At 38.9% G+C, this 18,835-nt stretch overlaps 2 protein-coding genes across 2 annotated transcripts in view; both read right to left on the bottom strand.

The window, feature by feature from the left end:
- Nucleotides 1–25: 25 nt before the first annotated feature.
- LOC121962773 (NLR family CARD domain-containing protein 3-like) lies at nucleotides 26–11,822 on the bottom strand. Its single transcript, XM_042513069.1, has 9 exons — nucleotides 11,793–11,822; nucleotides 9,591–9,691; nucleotides 9,054–9,271; nucleotides 6,541–8,341; nucleotides 6,004–6,177; nucleotides 5,026–5,199; nucleotides 3,784–3,957; nucleotides 2,622–2,795; nucleotides 26–95 (listed from the first exon to the last, which is right to left on the bottom strand). Exons 1-9 carry the CDS (start codon nucleotides 11,820–11,822, stop codon nucleotides 26–28), a joined length of 2,916 nt encoding a protein of 971 aa, XP_042369003.1.
- Nucleotides 11,823–14,935: 3,113 nt separating this feature from the next.
- The window catches only part of si:ch211-247n2.1 (calcium-activated potassium channel subunit beta-2), a 30,766-nt gene continuing 26,866 nt past the window's right edge, over nucleotides 14,936–18,835 (bottom strand). Inside the window, exons 2-5 of the mRNA XM_042484193.1 lie at nucleotides 16,911–17,018; nucleotides 16,069–16,239; nucleotides 15,729–15,924; nucleotides 14,936–15,389 (exon numbers count right to left, since the gene is read on the bottom strand). Of these exons, the coding sequence (XP_042340127.1) occupies nucleotides 15,105–15,389; nucleotides 15,729–15,924; nucleotides 16,069–16,239; nucleotides 16,911–16,960 (702 nt within the window). The 5' untranslated portion in view covers nucleotides 16,961–17,018 and the 3' untranslated portion in view covers nucleotides 14,936–15,104. The remainder of the gene's footprint in view (nucleotides 15,390–15,728; nucleotides 15,925–16,068; nucleotides 16,240–16,910; nucleotides 17,019–18,835) is intronic.

Raw genomic sequence — 18,835 nt, 5'->3', positions numbered from 1 at the left:
TCAAAGCTTTATAGATGAATAAAAACTAGTGCTGGTCCCACCTCATGGCCAAATGTGGCCAGCTGATCTTTTGATAAAGATGGCAGTAGTAGATGCTGTAAGGATCACCAGTTATGAACCATAGGGCTGAATGGTCTACAGCATCCAGTGACTTTAACAAAGAGGCAGCAGCTTTTCCATAAATGACATCATCATAATTTAAAACCGATAAAAAAAAAAAAAAACTGATTGAAGTATTCTTTTTCTGTAAAACAAAAACAGGAAACAATTCTTATTTGCATATAAAAGTCAATTATTGTTCTCAATTTATTGATAAGGGTGTCAATATGTACTTAAAGTTAAGTTTATCATCCAGCCAGATACCAAAGTATTTGTATTGTGTTACTCTCTCTGTAGATGCCATTTCCAGAATGAATATTTAAAGATTCTGAATGATTACAATGATGGGGATGAAATAAAACTGTGTCATCCGTGTAAAGATGAAATTTCCAAGATTACAAGAGCTCTGTTGCATCATTAAAAATAAATCTCAATTTAGGTAAACCAAGTTTATTGTATATTCAGAATTTAAACTGAGTAAGAATCATGTCAAATAATATAATGAATAAATAAACAAAGAAACTTTCAAAACTGTTCAAAATCAGCATGCTATATGTAATTATGATAATAATACATGTTTTTCTTCCCACTAGCTTGTTTTTTTACCTATCTTTTTAAAAATTGTTTTCCGGATCTACATATTTCTTGTAATTTGTGGATAATTTCTTACTAAGTTGCTTGTTGCATTTCTCCTCATGTTTTTAAAGAAATCACACCAGTTTGTTCAAGTTTAAAAAGGTTGCATACATGCAAAAGGCATCTGAAAGTAGCACAAGAAAAGTGATGTCGCTCCAAGTGTCAAAGGGTTAAGTTATTGTAAATATAAATTATACTATCCTATCCAGTAGTTATCTGTGGAGTAATATGCAGCTAATCTGAATGAATCAAAAAAGACAGAAAAAATAAAAGCCAGACTCATGTCCAGGTTCAGGTCGGGGGAGGTGGCTGAGTGTGCGTAGAAGTCTCAGTGTTTCTGCAGAGACTGTGTAGCAGGACAGAGCAAGGGCAGAGCAGCGGCAGAGCAGCGGCAGAGCAGCGGCAGAGCAGCCCATAGTCCAGTCACATCCAGAGCAACACACCAGGACCACATAGAACTGGACATAGTGTCTGAAACATGGAACTGATCTCAGAGCAGTTTCGGTGGTAGCACTGAGCCTTGTCTTCAGTTCTTGTGATTCCCCTGTTGGTCCCCTGACTCACACTCTGAAAGGGGTTACTGCCACCAGCTATTGAAAGAAGAAGAGAGACAACAGAAGTCAAAAATCCAAATGGAAACACGTCAGTTAAAAAAAACCCCATGTATCGCAAAAAAAATGTTATGCTCTTGTGATTTGATTATGATATGATTTGAAAGAGCCATATTTCACAAAACTGCAATGGAAACACTTTTTTCGCTTTTGTAGATGATATGATGTGAGACACCAGGTGGTGGAAATGCAACTTTATCAATGCCAACTGCCATTAAACCCAAAGAAGGAGAAAAAGTACAACAAAGTCACATGACATTCTACAAAACATGGCTAGGTGGACAGAAGAAGAGATCAAAATCTTCTTCACTCTTACACGAGACAAAGAAATTATGGCGATATTAGAGTGGCTTTATTGAGTAACTGCAATAGGAATGAACCTACCAATGTTTTGGATATCCATCGCCATGCTTCTTCAAATGTTATCACAAGAGAAGTAGCATAATATCACTCAATGGAAACGCAGTCATCTAGCAATTGTATTTCATCAAAATTCTGAAACTTTTGCTTAAGTTTTGTGCAGTTTGTAATGGAAACCTTGCTACTGTCAGTCCAACCCCTTTCCCACCAAAATTAGCATGTGCACGCAGGTTTTTTTCAAACACAGGTAATCCCGCTAAATATAGGCGAGAGCCTGCATTTCCATTGCCAATGAACACACTACTGCAGCACATCTGCACGTCTGCCTCTTGTTTGTGTGTGTGTATGTGTGTTGGTTGGCTGACTGGCTGGTTGTTTTGTTGGTGTGTCTGTGTGATGTCACAGACAGGCTGGAGAACAAATAAACAGTCGACAGCAGCAAGAACAGAGGTCTTTAAAAACTTGTCAGTCGTTTCTTGTCTTTATTTGCCTATTACCTATTCAGTCTCTCTTTCAAACTCAGTGCAGATGCATTTGGATCAATGTTTAAGCTACTTAGGAGGAGACAGAGGGTAATAACTGCCACCTCATCATTGCATCTCACCAGCTGAGAATAGTGTGTTCACCTACATTTTGGTGTTCTCATCAATGCCGATCTGAGCCAGAGGCAATAAAAATCTGTGTCTCCTGCAGTCATTCGACCTGGGTGTGAATGCCGACTGTACGCATTAAACAGCCAGATGTTGGTGGGATTTTTGTGCAGTGGGAACGAGGCTTCATTCATGCAGCAAACTTAGTATAAAGGCTCGTGTGGCCGTATCTCATGAATATGGTAAATACAATATTTCCATGTGAGGGCAGCTTTAGTATAATACTGCTAAAACTAGCAGGAAGTGACTCCAACCCTCTACTGACCTCAGAATCTCCAGTCTACAATGTGCACTCTCCACAAGATCAGACAGCAGCTTCACGTCTGAATGCTGCAGATTGTTGTGGCTCAGCTGCAGCTCTCTCAGATGGGAGGGGTTGGACTTCAGAGCGGAGGCCAGAGAGGTACAGCTTTTCACTGACAGCCTGCACCAGCTCAGTCTGAATAAAGACAAAAGGATAGAGATCAAAATCCAATAACTATATTTGTGTTTAGGCTTTAAGTATGTCTTCAGCAATGATCTATAACCTAAAATGAGTTAAGTGACCATGTCATCATAAAGACATCATCCAAACATCACCACAACATTCATACACCTCTTTAACAAAGAGTAACCCTTTGAAACCTGGAGCTACATCACCTTTCTTGTGCCTCTTTCAGACACCTTTCACATCAATTTAAATCACTGAACGTTGAGGAAATTGATGTGATTTCTTACAAAACCAAGGGGAATGGGCAACTTGGTATGAAATGTTTTAAAAATTGCAAAAAATAGCATATTTAAAAAATCATTAAGAACAAATAGAGTAAAATGTCTAGGGAAAAAGAAAAAATGCTAAAGAAAAGCTACATAAAATAGTCTCCCAGCAGGTTTGAGGTCTGTGGATTCTGTAGAGTTTAAAACCCTCTTATTCAGACAAGCATTTGAGCAGCATACAGTGTTTTAATCATGTGCCTTTACCTACTCTCACTTTGTATTTCATCTAGGTTTTATTTTGACGTATTTGCTTTTATATTTTTGTGTTTGTTAAGCACTTTGGGACTGGTGTCTGTGAAAGTTGCTATATAAATAAATTTTGCTTGCTTTTGCTATATTTATAATTCTAAGTGCATATTTAAAATTATGTGACTTTTTTAAAATAAGTTATTTAAACATTTTCTTGTACTGATTTTCAGGAAATTTTCGTCTACTTTTTACTAATTAATTATTATTTTTACCAATAACTTTACCTTCAGATTTAGCAGTGGATGTTTCTACAGTTTCTTGAAGAAACAAGGCCTTTTGTGACTGAATTTAGTACAAGAAAATATTGATAAATGTGAAGTAGTGCACATTTTTATGGATGTATATTGAATTATGTATATACATAAATTAAACTGTAAAGTAAAGATACAAGATGTATAACAGTGACAGAGAAGTGAGCTGACCCCAGAGTCTGCAGTTCGCAGTGTGGACTCTTTAGAAAACCACACAGCAGCTCCACTCCTGAATCCTGCAGGTTGTTGTCACACAGCTGAAGGTTTGTCAGATGGGAGGGGTTTGACTTCAGAGCAGAGGCCAGAAAGGCACAGCTCATCTCTGACAATTTACAGTCCCACAACCTGAAATAAAGAATAAATGATGCAACTTCAGAAGGCTGTGTTCCTGTTTGAAATGATTAAACATTCAGAAATTTCTTGAGAGCTGAAGAAGGTTGAGGAAGGTTTAGGAAGTAGTTGAGAAAAGAAAAGTCAGATCCCAACAAGATGCAAGTCAAAAACAGCAGAACACAAAGAGTGAAAAAGAGCCCTCATTAGTAAAACCAACATACTGCTTTCAGTAAAGCAGCACCACCGGTGACTTCATCTATACAAACTCTCACACACAACAAGCAAAAAAATAATAATTGAAGGTCTGACCAAAAGTTTCCAAAGATGCCAAATATGTCAGGCTGAAATTGGGAAAAAATGTCAAGTCAAGTCAAGTCAATTCAATTTTATTTATAAAGTTATAAAGTCCATTATCACAAAACACATTTTGCCTCAGATGGCTTTATAGTATACGACATCTCTCTGCCCTTAGACCCTCACGTTGTCTAAGGAAAAGCTGAGGAAGAGCGGCTGAGGAAGAGTGGCTATTGAAGAGTGGCTGAGGAGGTATCCCTCTTCCAGGATGGACAGACGTGCAATGAATGCTGCAAATAACAACTGAATTATAATAATGATAAAAAAGAAAGATAAAGATAGGGGGACAGCAATAACAGTAACAACAGCATGTCATATTACAACAACAAAAAGACATTATTATTAAACAGTGTAAGCATCAAATAGTTGAAAAAATGTTAGTAAAAGCAAATACTGTATTCGTTTTTGTCTGACAGTTCAACTACATGTGATTTATTTATTACTTATGTGCACTTTTTTAGTAATCACTTATTTTAGGACCCAAGGGAAAATTAAAGATGAAATCAAATGGTTTACAGGTTTACAGCAATATCATGCAATGCAAGATTTTTCTCATGCATGTTAAGTTTTAAAATTTTGAGCTCAAAATTGCTTTGAACAAAAAAGAGACGCTACATTGAGAAACTCAACGTGGATCAGTTTAATACCAACTTTATGTTTGTGTTTTAGTGTCACCACAAGTTTCACATATTCATCTCAGCACTGGAGTAAAAAGTGGTGTCTGACCTCAGAGTCTGCAGTCTGCAGTGTGGACTCTCCAGGTATCCACACAGCAGCTCCACTCCTGAATCCTGCAGGTTGTTGTGACTCAGCTGCAGCTCTGTCAGATGGGAGGGGTTGGACTTTAAAGCGGAGGCCAGAGAGGCACAGCTGATCTCTGACAGCCTGCAGAAACTCAATCTGAATAAAAAATAAATGACGTAGATAAAAATCAGTGTGATGTGTTCAAGTTTTAAATGTGTTGCTGAAAACACTATATATATATTTACTACTATGTATATATATATATATATAATATATATATATTATATATACATATATATAATTCAAAGCCACCTTCAACTAAAGTAGTAGTATATATATATATATATATATATATATATATATATTATACTAGTACTAGTTGACTTTGAATAATTAGGCATTATTACTCTACCAGTTGTTCAGCTTTTGCATTTCTTAATCTTTCCTTAACTTTTTAACATTTTTAAATTTCAGATTTGTGCTCCACCAAATCCCAAATATGTATTCACCAAAAAATTTGAAAGCTTTGAAATATCACTGATATTTAGACTGAACATATAAAGCTAAGGCACCAGGAGAAAATGTAGGCATTAAACACACATGCAAACCACAAATATGATACATTTGTATGTTTCATACAGATCATAGCAACATTTATAATGTAACACAGTATATAAGCAGACTTTGTCATCAGGAGGTGGAGGATGGAGGATGGCGTGTCACCTAAGCAGCACGCCTGCCTGCTGATGTTCCAGACCAACAAACAACAAAGGTGGTTGAGATTTAGTGAATCATCACTGTGTTTCCAGCAGCTTTTAGGCACCAAACATTGGTGTTTTGTAGCGACCTGACCCTGTTTTTCAAGCAGCTTTTTGGGCATCAAATATGGGCGCCAACATTTATTCTGGCATCTGGGCTGACATATAAAAAAAACACATAACCTACAGCCAGTGAACTGACCTCAGAGACTCTAGTCTACAGTTTGGACTCTTCAGCCCAGAAGACAGCAGTTTGACTCCTAAATCCTGCACATAGCTGTGACGCAGGTCCAGCTCTCTCAGATGGGAGGGGTAGGACTTCAGAGCGGAGGCCACAATTTCACAGTGAGTGGCTGCGATCCCACAGCGAGGAAGTCTGTCAAAACAAACAAAACAACAATTACAAAAATAGTGTTGTAACAATTTATATTTATTTCATGTGATGACAAAACAGTTTGACATGTCTTTCTTCAATGGACTGAAAATAGTAAAGTATGAAAGAAGAGAATTAGAAGTAATTAAAAGTTAATTCATAAAACAATCTGGAGCACACACAAATGAAGATAAATAGAAGAAAACATACAGAATTTAACTGTTGCTAAAAATAAAAAGAAGTACTTTTTTGGTAACTTGGCAGCTATAAACATGAGCCACTAAAAAATCCACATATCTGCACTCACAGCATTCAAAGCAGCAACTAATAAACACTAACTAACAATGTTAACACATCTGGACCTACAGAGCCTTTCTGCAGTTCCTCACAGCGGGAATCAGTCTCAGTTGGCCCCCTTCTGTTGTGTTATATTTCTCCAGGTCAAACACATCCAGAACCTCCTCTGACATCTGCAGGATGTGGGCCAGAGCTGAGCAGTGGATCTCAGAGAGTTCCTTCTCTGAGCGGGTCTTTGACATCAGGAACTCTTGGATCTCCTGATGTACCAAGAGGTCATTCATCTCCAACAGACAGTGGAAGATGTTGATGCTTCTGTCGGGAGATATTCTGTGGGTGTTCATCTCCTTCAGGTTTTTGATGACTCTCTGGATCGTTTCTGGACTGTTGCCTGTCGGGGCCAGCAGACCTCCTAAGAGTCTCTGGTTGGACTGGAGAGAGAGGCCATGAAGGAAGCGAGCATAAAGATCCAGGTGACCATTTTCACTCTTGAGGGACTTGGTCATTTCCCACCGCAGGAAGATATCAAGACATGGATTGTTTTCACACTCCCTTGCATTTCCAAGGAAATCCTCCAGATGTGTTTTCTTCCTGTTGGTGTAACAGTGGAACATGTAGACTGCAGCAAGAAACTCCTGAATGCTCAGATGAACAAAGCAGTAGACTGTTTTCTGGAAGAATACACTCTCTCTTTTAATGATCTCTGTACAAACTCCGGAGTGCATCGAAGCCTCTGTGACATCAAGACCACACCGCTCCAGGTCGTCTTGGTAGAACATGATGTTTCCTTTCTTTAGATGTTCATACGCCAGCCTCCCCAGCTTCAGAAGAACTTCTTGATCAGCCTTCGTCAGCTCCTGTGAACTTGTCTCATGCCCCTCAGCGTACTTCTGCCTCTTCCTCTTTGTCTGAACCAGCAGGAAGTGTGAGTACATGTTAGTCAGGGTCTTGGGCAGCTCTCCTCTCTGCTCTATAGTCAACATGTGCTTCAGAACTGTAGCAGTGATCCAGCAGAAGACTGGGATCTGACACATGATGTGGAGGCTCCTGGATGCCTTGATGTGTGAGATGATTGTGCTGGACAGCTTATCATCACTGACTCTCCTCCTTAAGTACTCCTCCTTCTGGGTGTCAGTGAAGCCTCGTACTTCTGTTACCCTGTCAACACATGTACCAGGGATTTGATTGGCTGCTGCAGGTCTGGAGGTTATCCAGATGAGAGCAGAAGGAAGCAGATTCCCCTTGATGAGGTTTGACACCAACACACTGACTGATGACTTCTTTGTGACATCAGACGCAAACTCATTGTTGTGGAAATCCAGTAAAAGTCTGCTTTCATCCAGGCCGTCAAAGATGAACAAAACTTTACAGACAGCAAGCTCCTCTGCTGTGACTTTCTGTAATGTTGGATGGAAATCATTGAGCAGCATGAGAAGACTATACTGCTCATCTCTGATCAAGTTCAGCTCCCTGAACGAAAGCAGAATCACCAGGCTGACATCTTGGTTTTCCAAACCCTCGGCCCAGTCCACAGTGAACTTCTGCACTGAGAAGGTTTTTCCAATGCCAGCAACGCCGCTCGTCAGAACGACTCTGATGTGTCCCTGTTTGCCAGGTAAGGCTTTAAAGATGTCTTGGCACCTGATTGGAGTTTCATGGAGGGTCTTCATCTTGGAAGCTGTCTCAAGCTGCCTCACCTCATGTTGGTTATTAACCTCTTCACTCAGCCCCTCTGTGATGTAGAGATCAGTGTAGATCTTGTTGAAGAGGGTTCCACTTCTTGCTTCATTGATTCCTTCAGTGACACGTTCGCATCTCCTCCTGAGACTTAACTTATGTCCATCTAACACCTCCTGCAGACCACTTACTGCTGAAAGAGAAGACAAAATGTGACACCGGAGAAAAAGCTGGAGATTATTTTCATCACCAACCATGCTGTAAAACCAACAGGTTCTCATCCCAAGTCATCATATATTGCCACTTTGTCAGTGGACTTCCATGTCTACATATTATGCTCAAGGTATCCTTCTGCATCTGCAGATGACATTCCTGTATGCCGCGACCAATGCCAGGATGTCAACAAAAGCGCATAAAAAGGTTTAGAGAACTGAAGCCCGTGGTTAGGTTTAGGAAAAAACATCCTGGTTTGGCTCAACATTCACACAGAAACAAAGGCCAACCTTCCAGGTGAAAGTCCAGAGTTTGTTGGACCCATCCACTGCCAACTCTATAGGAACCCTCCGCATATAAAGTCATTACAGGGAGCATATCAACCTAAAGCTGTCTGGTGATGTATCATACAGCTACAATTGGTTCCGTCCATCTGCATTATCAACTGATGCTGCCCATCCACCTATCATATAGCCCTCGCAGGTGCCGTTCAGCGGCGTAACAAACTAACACCACCCGGTGATGTTATGATATCGCTGTTGAAGTTGACTTTTGGCCTCGGCATCTTACACTGACAGAGTGGCAGTGTATGATGACTTCAGAATGAGAATGGGCTGGTACAGCACATCTAAGTAACCAAGACAAAAGACTATCAGACACAATCACATCGGCTGTAAGATGTATAGTCTTACTTTGTACAGTGTTGGTCTGACTGGCTGTCTGCAGTTCAGTTTTGGGCCTTTTTCCACACTGGGGACATGAGGAGTCTCCTGATGAATCAGAGGTGATGCACTGTCTGCAGAACCTGTGTCCACAGCTGGTAGAGACTGGATCTCTCAGGACGCCCTGACACAAAGCACAGCAGGACAGTTGTTCCTTCACAGAAACATGACTCCTCTTTTTCATCTCTCTGTGAAGATGAACACAGTCGTTATAAAACACAAGAGCACCTAAGACCTTGTTTTTCTTCAAGTGTAATGCATGCTCTGTTTTTAATCTGGTGTACACGTTAAGAAGAAATAAATAATCATCAGAATTCTGATCACTTGCTTTTTTATTACCAGTGTTTACTTTTACTTTTATGTTCAATACTTGATTACATTTAATTAAATATAACTACTTTTGACACTTAAGTATAGTAAATATTAGGGACCGTATTCCCATAGTTTCATAGTACAAAGAGTTGCTCCTACTGACGAAATACGAAAATTCTGACGATAGTCTCTTACTTTGTGTCTGAAGGTCCAGGTTCATTACTGAAAAATGGTGGATGCTCTATGGAAACATCACTCTTTATAGACAGACAGCTGGATATTGGAGAATCTGCTCTCTGTCTGTGGAAACAACATATTTACACATATCATTAGTACTTGCAAACAGCAGTGGGAACATTAACATGAATGCAGCAAAGATAAGGACAGCACTCCAGTTATAACTTTTGTATTGCCACACAGACATTAAATTCCAGATGCCCTTCTCCATATTACATCCCAGCAGGGAGCCAACATTTGTTCAAGACACAGAATCACAGTAATTTGTCAAGTCATATGTATTTACATCATAAAGAAATAAAAAAAAAATGCGTATATTAGATGAATTAAAAAAAACTATTTAAAAGAAAAGGGCTGTTTCTATGTGTGTATATACTTTTAAATGTGATTCAGTTTTCCTTGGTGCTTTTTTACTTCACTTTATTCTATTGCATGATCTATTTTTATTTAAATATTTAAATACATTTGAATGCTTTCTGTGTGTATGTGTTTGTGTGTGTGTGTATAGCCTAAAAACAAGTCATGACCCAGTTACTCAAGATAATCCACAGATTGTGTTGTGAGCAGTTTCATGTAGGAAGTATTTTCTTTCTACCAAACTACACCTGTCATCCGTATCACTGCCCAAAAAGAAGCTAGTTAACATTACAGCTCTGCTAAAGAGGATGCCATTAAAGTTTACATCTCGCACTGTCCTGACCACAAGCCTCTCTTCCATGAATAGACGCATGCTTCTCTCTGCGCACTGATACAGCGTGCAAGTGTATTTCATTAGAAAGAAAAATAGTTCTTTCTTTTTAAGATTATTTTTTGGGCTTTTATTGCCTTTAAATAACAGTACAGCGCCAGTGTGAAAGGGGGAGAAATGCAGCAAAGGGCTGAGGCCAGATTCATACTCGCGGCCGCTGCAGCAAGGACACAGCCTCTGTACATGGAGCGCCATGCTATCCACTGAGCCACCAGAAAAACGGTTCTTATACGTAACTGCAAACAACAAGGTTTGTGAATTATTTGGAGTAACTGTATGATGATTTCTGGATAGAGGCATGGCTGTTGAGTTTTTCCAACATTATATTGGAGAGAAGGCAGACGATGTCAACGGTATTTCCAAAACTCTGCAGCTCCCTCCAAAACAATCAGGACTGATAAACAGTGCTAAAAGTAGGAAGAAAATATGTATTTTTTTATTTAAAGTTGAACCGTTCCACTAGCATGATACATCCTTATGATTTGATAATAACAAATAATTCGGTTTATTTCTTTCACAACTTAATTATACTCTGCAATGCTTCTTTACTGTTCTCTGCTGAGTTTCTTTCCTGGAGCCTTCTCTATTTGTGTCTAACAATCATATAAGGAGAGAGGCTCAACTCTGTAACACTACTACACAATCACAATGTGTCTGTAGTTCCAACAAAGTCAGAACTCTTTTCTCTACCTGATAGTGCCATATCAATTTCAGGGGTCACATTCTTTTCATTTTAAGTCATATCAGATCAATAACTAAAGCTTATCAACAGATTTTTTTTAAACCAAGATCTTCAGATTGTACATATTTTTTGTGTGCATGTGTGAACAGCAGGTATAAACATAGCTGGCAGTTTCAAATTTCACAAATGTTATTTGGTATTCCTTCCTTTCTGTTTATACAATCTTACTGTGTGTGTATGTGTGTGTGTGTGTGTGTGTGTGTGTGTGTGTGTGTGTGTGTGTGTGTGTGTGAGCTTGGAGCAAGACACAGCTGCATGTTACTGTGTGATCCTTGTATTTTATAACAGCAATAAAGTCGAACCTTAAACCTTAAACTACTGCTTGGATCAAGTATCTCATGAAAACTGAGGTGTATCAGATCAACCTTTGAAACCTGATCCAATTGGCTTTCTCTCTTTAAAAAACACGTGAAGAGAGTGACAAGCAGCTGAACAAGGAATGGCACCAAAATTAGCAAGAAATTCAGAAAAGTTACAAGAAAATTAGGCACCAAAAAAGAAGGAAGAAAAAAAACTACTTCAAGAAAGTGTTAATTAAAACATGGTGTTTTTGTGTAGACAATCAGATGATATTAAAAAGTGTGTCATCTTCAGGTCAGTTTACAGTAGAGCCAGTCTCTTACTTTGTGTCTGAGGGTTTATCTTTGTGCAGGTCACTCAGACGCTCCGCTCTGCCCTCCTCTTCCTCCAAACCACTCATATTCTTAAGTCTAGGAGGTACACCACTGGAGACACAGACACCTGCAGAGTAACATTTAGTCAGTGCTTCACCTACACAGATTTTTTTTTAACACACTGATTTCATACTGTGTGGGTTTTTTTTTCTGACATACAGTATAAAAGACGAAAAAAAATCACGAAACAAAAAGCAGATTAGTCAATAACAAGAGTAATTATTATTTGTAGATCTAGTATTAGCACTTACCCTGTCTCAGACATCCTTTGTTCCTCTGACTGCTCCGTCGAGTTTAAAATGCAACCTGGACTGACTTTTTATTTTCACTTTCATAGCTCTTCCTGTTTGTGCCTCCTCTTATCATATTTATATGCTTTTATGAGTGTGTGTATGTGTGTGTGTGTGTGACAAAGAAAGGGACAATGATCTCAAATTGATGGTCCTTAATAAAAATATAATGTTATGGTTATCACATGGAATGGAATTATAGCCAGCATTTAACTGACAGACAGTCTGTACTCTTTATTACGTATTTAAGTTAAGTTATTTAGTAATAGGTTATGAATATTAATAACCAATTTATTGACCCTAAAGCATTCTTCAATGAACTGTAATTCATTATTCGATTTGTTTGTGCAGATGTATATACTGTAGAATCATCTTCATACATTGCAATGGTGGCATGATCCAAAATTAAAGGTAAATCATTTGTGAAAATTGAAAACAAAAGTGGCCCTAAACAACTTCCTTGTGGCACTTTACACCTATTGCTCTTACCTCAGAAAATCTACCATTGAAATGTCCAGTATATTCCCTTTTGGTGAAATAGCTTTTAATCCATTCAACAGCAGGTGTTTTAAAGCCATAACAACTCAACTTATCAGTACAATTTATACTTATCAATAGGCCTAATAACTTATGATCAAGTATGTCGAATGCCACACTCAAGTCCAACAATACAGTGCCAATTAGTTTTTTGTTATCAATTTCTTTCATTTAGCCATCAGTTATCTGAGTTAAAGCTGTAGTTGTAGAGTGCCCCTTTTTATATGCATGCTGGTACACTGTATTCAAATCATTTTTAGAGAAATATGTCTGAAATTGCTCATAGACTATTCTCTCCATAATTTTATTTAAGGTGGGTATCCTATAAAGTTGTTCACTTCATTACAAGAATGTTCAACACATCCATACCTGCCAATACTCAATTCATGCAGGAGTCTCCCTATTTTTACCATAAACTGTACATAAAAATCTTTATATACATCTTCAATCTTTATATACAGTGTCTGATTTAACCCCTTCTCCTGTCCTTATATTTCACAATTTCTGTCTGGTTGAAGCTTCCTGCTTTCATGAACATTCACCCTGTGTTTCACGTGCCTTTGCTTAAATTTGTTTAAATGTGGATAAATGTACATTGTCCCCACTCAAACAAATAAATTACATAGAACATTAGTTTAATTTTGTTATGAAACACTTACGGGAAATGCAATGTATTTGTCAGTGAGATTAACACTGTCATTGCTACTGTGGTCATTTTCAGCATTTATTGACAGTAGATCAGTTTAAAATGTTGCATGGAGTAATAAAACAGTCAGAAGCAGCCACTGTGAGCAGTTAGATGAAGAGCTGCAGGCCACAGACTACACACTTCTAACTTTCACTCTGCCCTGCTGTCTGCAGAAACATGCCGTGTGCAGCATTAAATCAGATTACAGTTGCTCACAGAATTATGGAAAAATCCCAATTATTGTCTGAATTCCATATGAAAAACAGCAATAGTTTATTTTGCTTCCCTAGAACTCTGTGCCCTATGGTGTTAAACCACATTTGCTGTTACCAACAGCAAATACAGGTGTCAAAAAATCAGCAAGGACTTAAAGCTTCGAGATTGCCATTTTAGGCATCAGAGAAGGACAATATACTGTGTTAAGTGAGCGTAAAGTGGAATAATGCAGCTAATCAGTCTCTTTTTTTCTTTTTTTCACACTTTCTGCATCCAGTATACACACTTTGACCACGTGGTTGATAAATCTTTACATAAACAACAATCCTTTCATCCTGAGACAAGTGCAGTATCAGTAGCCTTTGTAACACGAGGACCCAGAAAGCCCAAAATGCACTTTTTGGTGCTAAGCCATAGTTATAAAGGTTTGACTAAGAATAGTAAAAAGACAGAGTTTTACATTTTGGAAAACACACCTCATTTGCTTTCTTGCATAGAGTTGGTTAAGAAGAAACCACCTGGTATGTTGACATGATGTAAGAAAAAGTGGAATAATTGTGTTAGTCAGACAAAAACTGGACTTTTAAGATATACATTAACATGTTAGTCCGACTGAAATATGACTAAGTCAGATTTGTCCAAGACGGACTAACACACCTAGATAATGCAGTCTGACGTCTATTTACTATTTCATGTAGATGCCTCAGTTGGACCTGAACTGGCCTTGGCATTTTGAGCATGCTCCATAGTCCCTGCATTGGGCTTTGACCCAAAAGTCAAACAGCATAAATTTGTAGAAGAAAACCAGAAAAAAAGAGAAAACAAAACAAGATTATGGAACCAAGTAAAGTGTAATTTATAGACCTGAAAAGTTATCCATGTTTTCACCGTTTGACATGCAACCTGTTTGCTGCTTTCTAACTTGTATGGTATGAGACGTAACAGGTCAACCGGCAGAAAGTCCAACAGCAACTAGCTGAAAGGGGACATATCACTACCTACCGTGGTGAGTTGGACATATTTCTGTCAATAAATTGATTCTTTCCTGGTGCTTGTATACTGGGACAAGGACAGTAGTCCAGTTAAATGACCTAATCAAACTATAAACACAGATCCACTTAACTGTGCATGTAAACTGATTATCATTTCTAGAATGATATCAATCTTTTCATTTTATGTTAAACAGCTTGTAAGGTATGGAAGAATGCAGAATATTACACTTGTATGACCCATTTTCATTTCAAATTACTGACTGGCCAACAAAAACAGTGGAAATATTCATTTTTAAAAATTGTTACTGAGCTGCAAACACCAGCAGGTCAGAAAGCATCAAGGCGTAATCCAGAATAAGCATATATTTAAATTTTGGTTTCAATTCTGTTCCAAACATATTTGCTTCTAGCTCCTTTTAGATTCTCACTGATGCGTGAATTATACCCAGAATTCCAGCTGTGTCAGACAGACCACATCTCTGCTTTCCTTCCTCTTTGACCTTCAGTCTTGGCCCCATGTAGCAGCTTCAGTTGTCCCCACGTTCATTTAAAAGGGAACTTGCTTTCAGTTTACAGCCGTACCTTTCACCTTTTAATGCGGCTTAGTCTCTCGCACATGATGGACAAGTACTGAGTCAGCTTCACCATGGCAATGATGATGGTTCCTCCAATCAAGGTGCAGGTTGGCCAGAACAGAGAGTGGAAGACGGCAACTGGGCCATAGAGCTGTGTCAGGATGGCAGCGTCCATTCTGTCTGTAGGGTCCACAAAACACTGAACTGTGTGTTTAGACCTGAGACGCTCCGAAATGTTCTGAACTATCACATGCGTGGCTGCGTAGTCCTTACGGCACTTTGGGGTGTAGAAGCACTGCAAGAAAGAATAGTAAAAGAGAAAAAGATGTTTTCTTTGTGTACAGCTGCCTGGTCATGTGGTTTTCCAAGTGTTAGGTCACAGGTAGGTACATCGGTCATTCACTGTCAGGACTGGGTTGCAATATCAGTGTAGTCAACGCTATATTTAGAATATAACAAGCTCAATTACCAATTACATTATCTAGGTGTGTCAGTCAGACTTCAAGAAATTCAACTTAGTATGATTTCAGTCAGACTAACATGTTTACATGTATTTTTAAAGTTGGTTTATTCGGACTAACAATAATTGCACTTTTTCTAACATCATGTAAACAATCTATGAATTGTGGTGTACCTCAGGGTTGCTGTCTGGTGTCTCTTCATTGTGAAAAAGCCGTACCACTTTTCCTGAAGAGTTGAGGCTCACATAGACCTGAAGACAGGGGTACCGGGAACTCCTCCAGCATTCTGCTCCACAGCTGTATGAACAGTTCACGTCCCACACGATGGTGGAGTTCATGATCGTGCAGCTAGCCTCGTCTGTCCACACACTGCAGAGAAAGAGCAGTTAATTCCTATGCATGATATAAACACACTCAGTGGTTTGGGCTTAAAATATTACAATGAAGTTACACAAAAAACACGGATTTCTGTTTGCCAAATTGAATCAGTCTGTAGGTGACTTTTTGCTTTACCGGTCGGAGTAGGAGCGCAGTATGGTGATTCCCAGGACAAAGTACATCATGACAGAGAAGAAGACCATGCTGAGGCCCAGTAGTATGGCTCTGTCCTCCCCTGCCCTCAGAGCGGTCACCGTCTTCCTCTTGTCCAGGACTTCATATTCACGGATCTTCTGGTAAATGGATCTGGAAAAAAAACAGAGACGTTCCAATCACTAAATAATGCTGAAGCATTTGATCATCAGTGGAAAGAAAATAACTACATTATTTGATGTGCAACCAGTCAAAATACAGGCTATTTCCACTGGATGCACTGTCTCACTCAATGTTGCTGCTAATCATTGACATGTCCCAGGCTATGATAATCAAAATAAAATGAATAAATAAAATCTACTTTACATTTAGAATATTGAAAATATTTAGCAGTGCTGAAAGAACTAATGGTGTTGACATGAGGAAACCTGGAGGTGAACGTTATGGTTCCCTGACAACACCTTTCGGCTGCCCTCAGTCCTGGGTCGGCTCACTGCACTCTTAGACATATTAAGGTGTAATTTCCAGCAAGTTACTTTCCCTAGAAAATGTTGTTTTTTAAATTTATTTTTTGGTGATTCGTTGATTAGCTATTATGCTACCAAACCCTGGAACAGCCTGATGGAGGATCTGAGAGGAGCTGGAAATATCGATACTTTTAAACATAAACTTAAATGTAGTGTCTCACTATCGCAATTTTATGATTTATACTTATTCCATTTATGTATATGAAATTTTGTATATGTAAATTTGATTGATTCTTCTAGTTCTGACATATTTTTGCATGTACACTGAAACAAAGTAAGCAGGGCAGTATTTAATACCTGTGGTCACTTCTTCCATCTGTTGCTTTACTTCCTGCCCACAGAAACATCCTATCTGAGGAAGATGGTAACTGTAGTCCACCGTTGCTGCCAGGGGAGCTGTCCCACCTGCAAAATATATGAGACAGTTATTCAACTTCTACTCAACTTCTGTTGTCCTGGTGAGTCAAGAAAAGTACTATGGCTCAGATCCAGTGGAGGAAAAAGTACTTAGAGCTGTTACTTCAGTAAAAGTAGTAATACCTCAATGTATAAATACTCAGATACAAGTAAAAGTAAATGTTGAAGTGCTCATAAATTCTCATTATGTAGAATAGCCCATTTCAGAATATTGTATGCTATATAGTGGGATTGTCATCGTTGGTGGGTAGTGCAGTGGTTAGCCCTCCTTCGCCTTTGAGCAGGGGGACAGCAATTTACCCCTTGCACTAAGCCCCGCCCTCAAATGCCTTAAGCCATTCACATTTCGTGCAGCTACACAATGCACTCAAACATCCTGCTCATAGACATTGATTTTTCTGCGCTTTTATTGAAATTTCTGCTGTTGTAACCTAAAAATGGTCAAACAATGTGCATGGGGTACATGCAACACTAATACGAGGTATTCTGGGAGGTTAGAGAATGGAGTGTATTTTATCCTGTACCCTAATGCTGTGTTCCAGTCAACTCAGAAGTGGGATCTTTCCGAGCTGACTTCAGAGTGTTCCAGAGAAAATTAAACAGTGATAATGTCAGCCTTCTGGCATATTTAAATGAAGAAGATGAGATGAAACAACATATAAGGTAAAACGCATACGTTGTATTTGTATTCTCAAACAAATTGCCTTCTACTAGTACTATATATATCTATATACTACTATATATGTAGCTTACAAACACTACTGTAGCATTGCTGTGGCTTTTCAGTGGATGCTGCCATTGTTGTGTGACATCAGATGAGCAAATCTTGGTGAAGTCGGGCTAGATTTTTTTCTCTGACTTTCCGAGTCGGAGCTCCGACTTCATTGGCCGTTTCAGTGCACTTTTTCAAGTCCGACTTCCGAGCTGATTGGAACGCTGCATTAACCTCACAGAAACAGCGCAAAGTGTCTCCCTTGGATTAAGCTGTGTGGTATGTCTAGAAAAAAAAAAAAAAACAAGGATGTCCACATTTGTTCAAAGGTAGGGCAACACACTGTTGCTGTAAAGTCACAAGTATATATACATTATGTCGGCAACATTGTGTAAAACATCATTTTGCATCAAACTTTACTGGGTAACGTTATTGCCAACTTCAGCTTCATAACGTTAGCTCATCATGTCATCTGTTTAATTCAGTCCTAGTATTTTTGTTCTTTGACAATTGGACATCAGTGTTAATTGCAACACAAGGTTGTAGTTAAAGCCCACCCAAATGAAAACCAGTAACGCTAACTGTAACATTACAAAGAAAGCAAAGGCTGGCTAACGCTACCACCACGGCATAGTGAAGACCCTTTTGATGGCTTCTGTGTGAAATAAGTAGCTTCTGACTCTAATAGTTCTGTATAGCATCTTTGGATAATTCTTTGATACTGACAGCTGACATTGTTAGCTTAGGCAGCGCACCGATTGTTTGTCTGAGTGGGCTATGGACTATAAAATGGACGACACGCCCCCACTTAACTCCCGCTATGCTGAAGTGAGGTCAAAATATCCCGGATACAGGCATTGCCATCTTGCGATGGTGATGTCATTGAAAGCAAGATTCTGCGCAGTAGTGATATCCAGAGTGGGGGAGTCAAAACACCCGTCTGACCAATCGTGAGTAGCCCCATTGAATGCATTTGGCTGTCACAGCTGTCAATCATGGCTGAAAATCCCCCTTTTGTGGAACTGAATAACTAATTAAAACCAAACTTATAATAAAAACAAACACAAAAATAGACATCAGGGGGTGAGAACTA

Source organism: Plectropomus leopardus, chromosome 3 (assembly GCF_008729295.1).
Source record: "Plectropomus leopardus isolate mb chromosome 3, YSFRI_Pleo_2.0, whole genome shotgun sequence".
Taxonomy (NCBI): domain Eukaryota; kingdom Metazoa; phylum Chordata; class Actinopteri; order Perciformes; family Serranidae; genus Plectropomus; species Plectropomus leopardus.
This window is presented reverse-complemented; position numbering and strand designations above follow the sequence as displayed.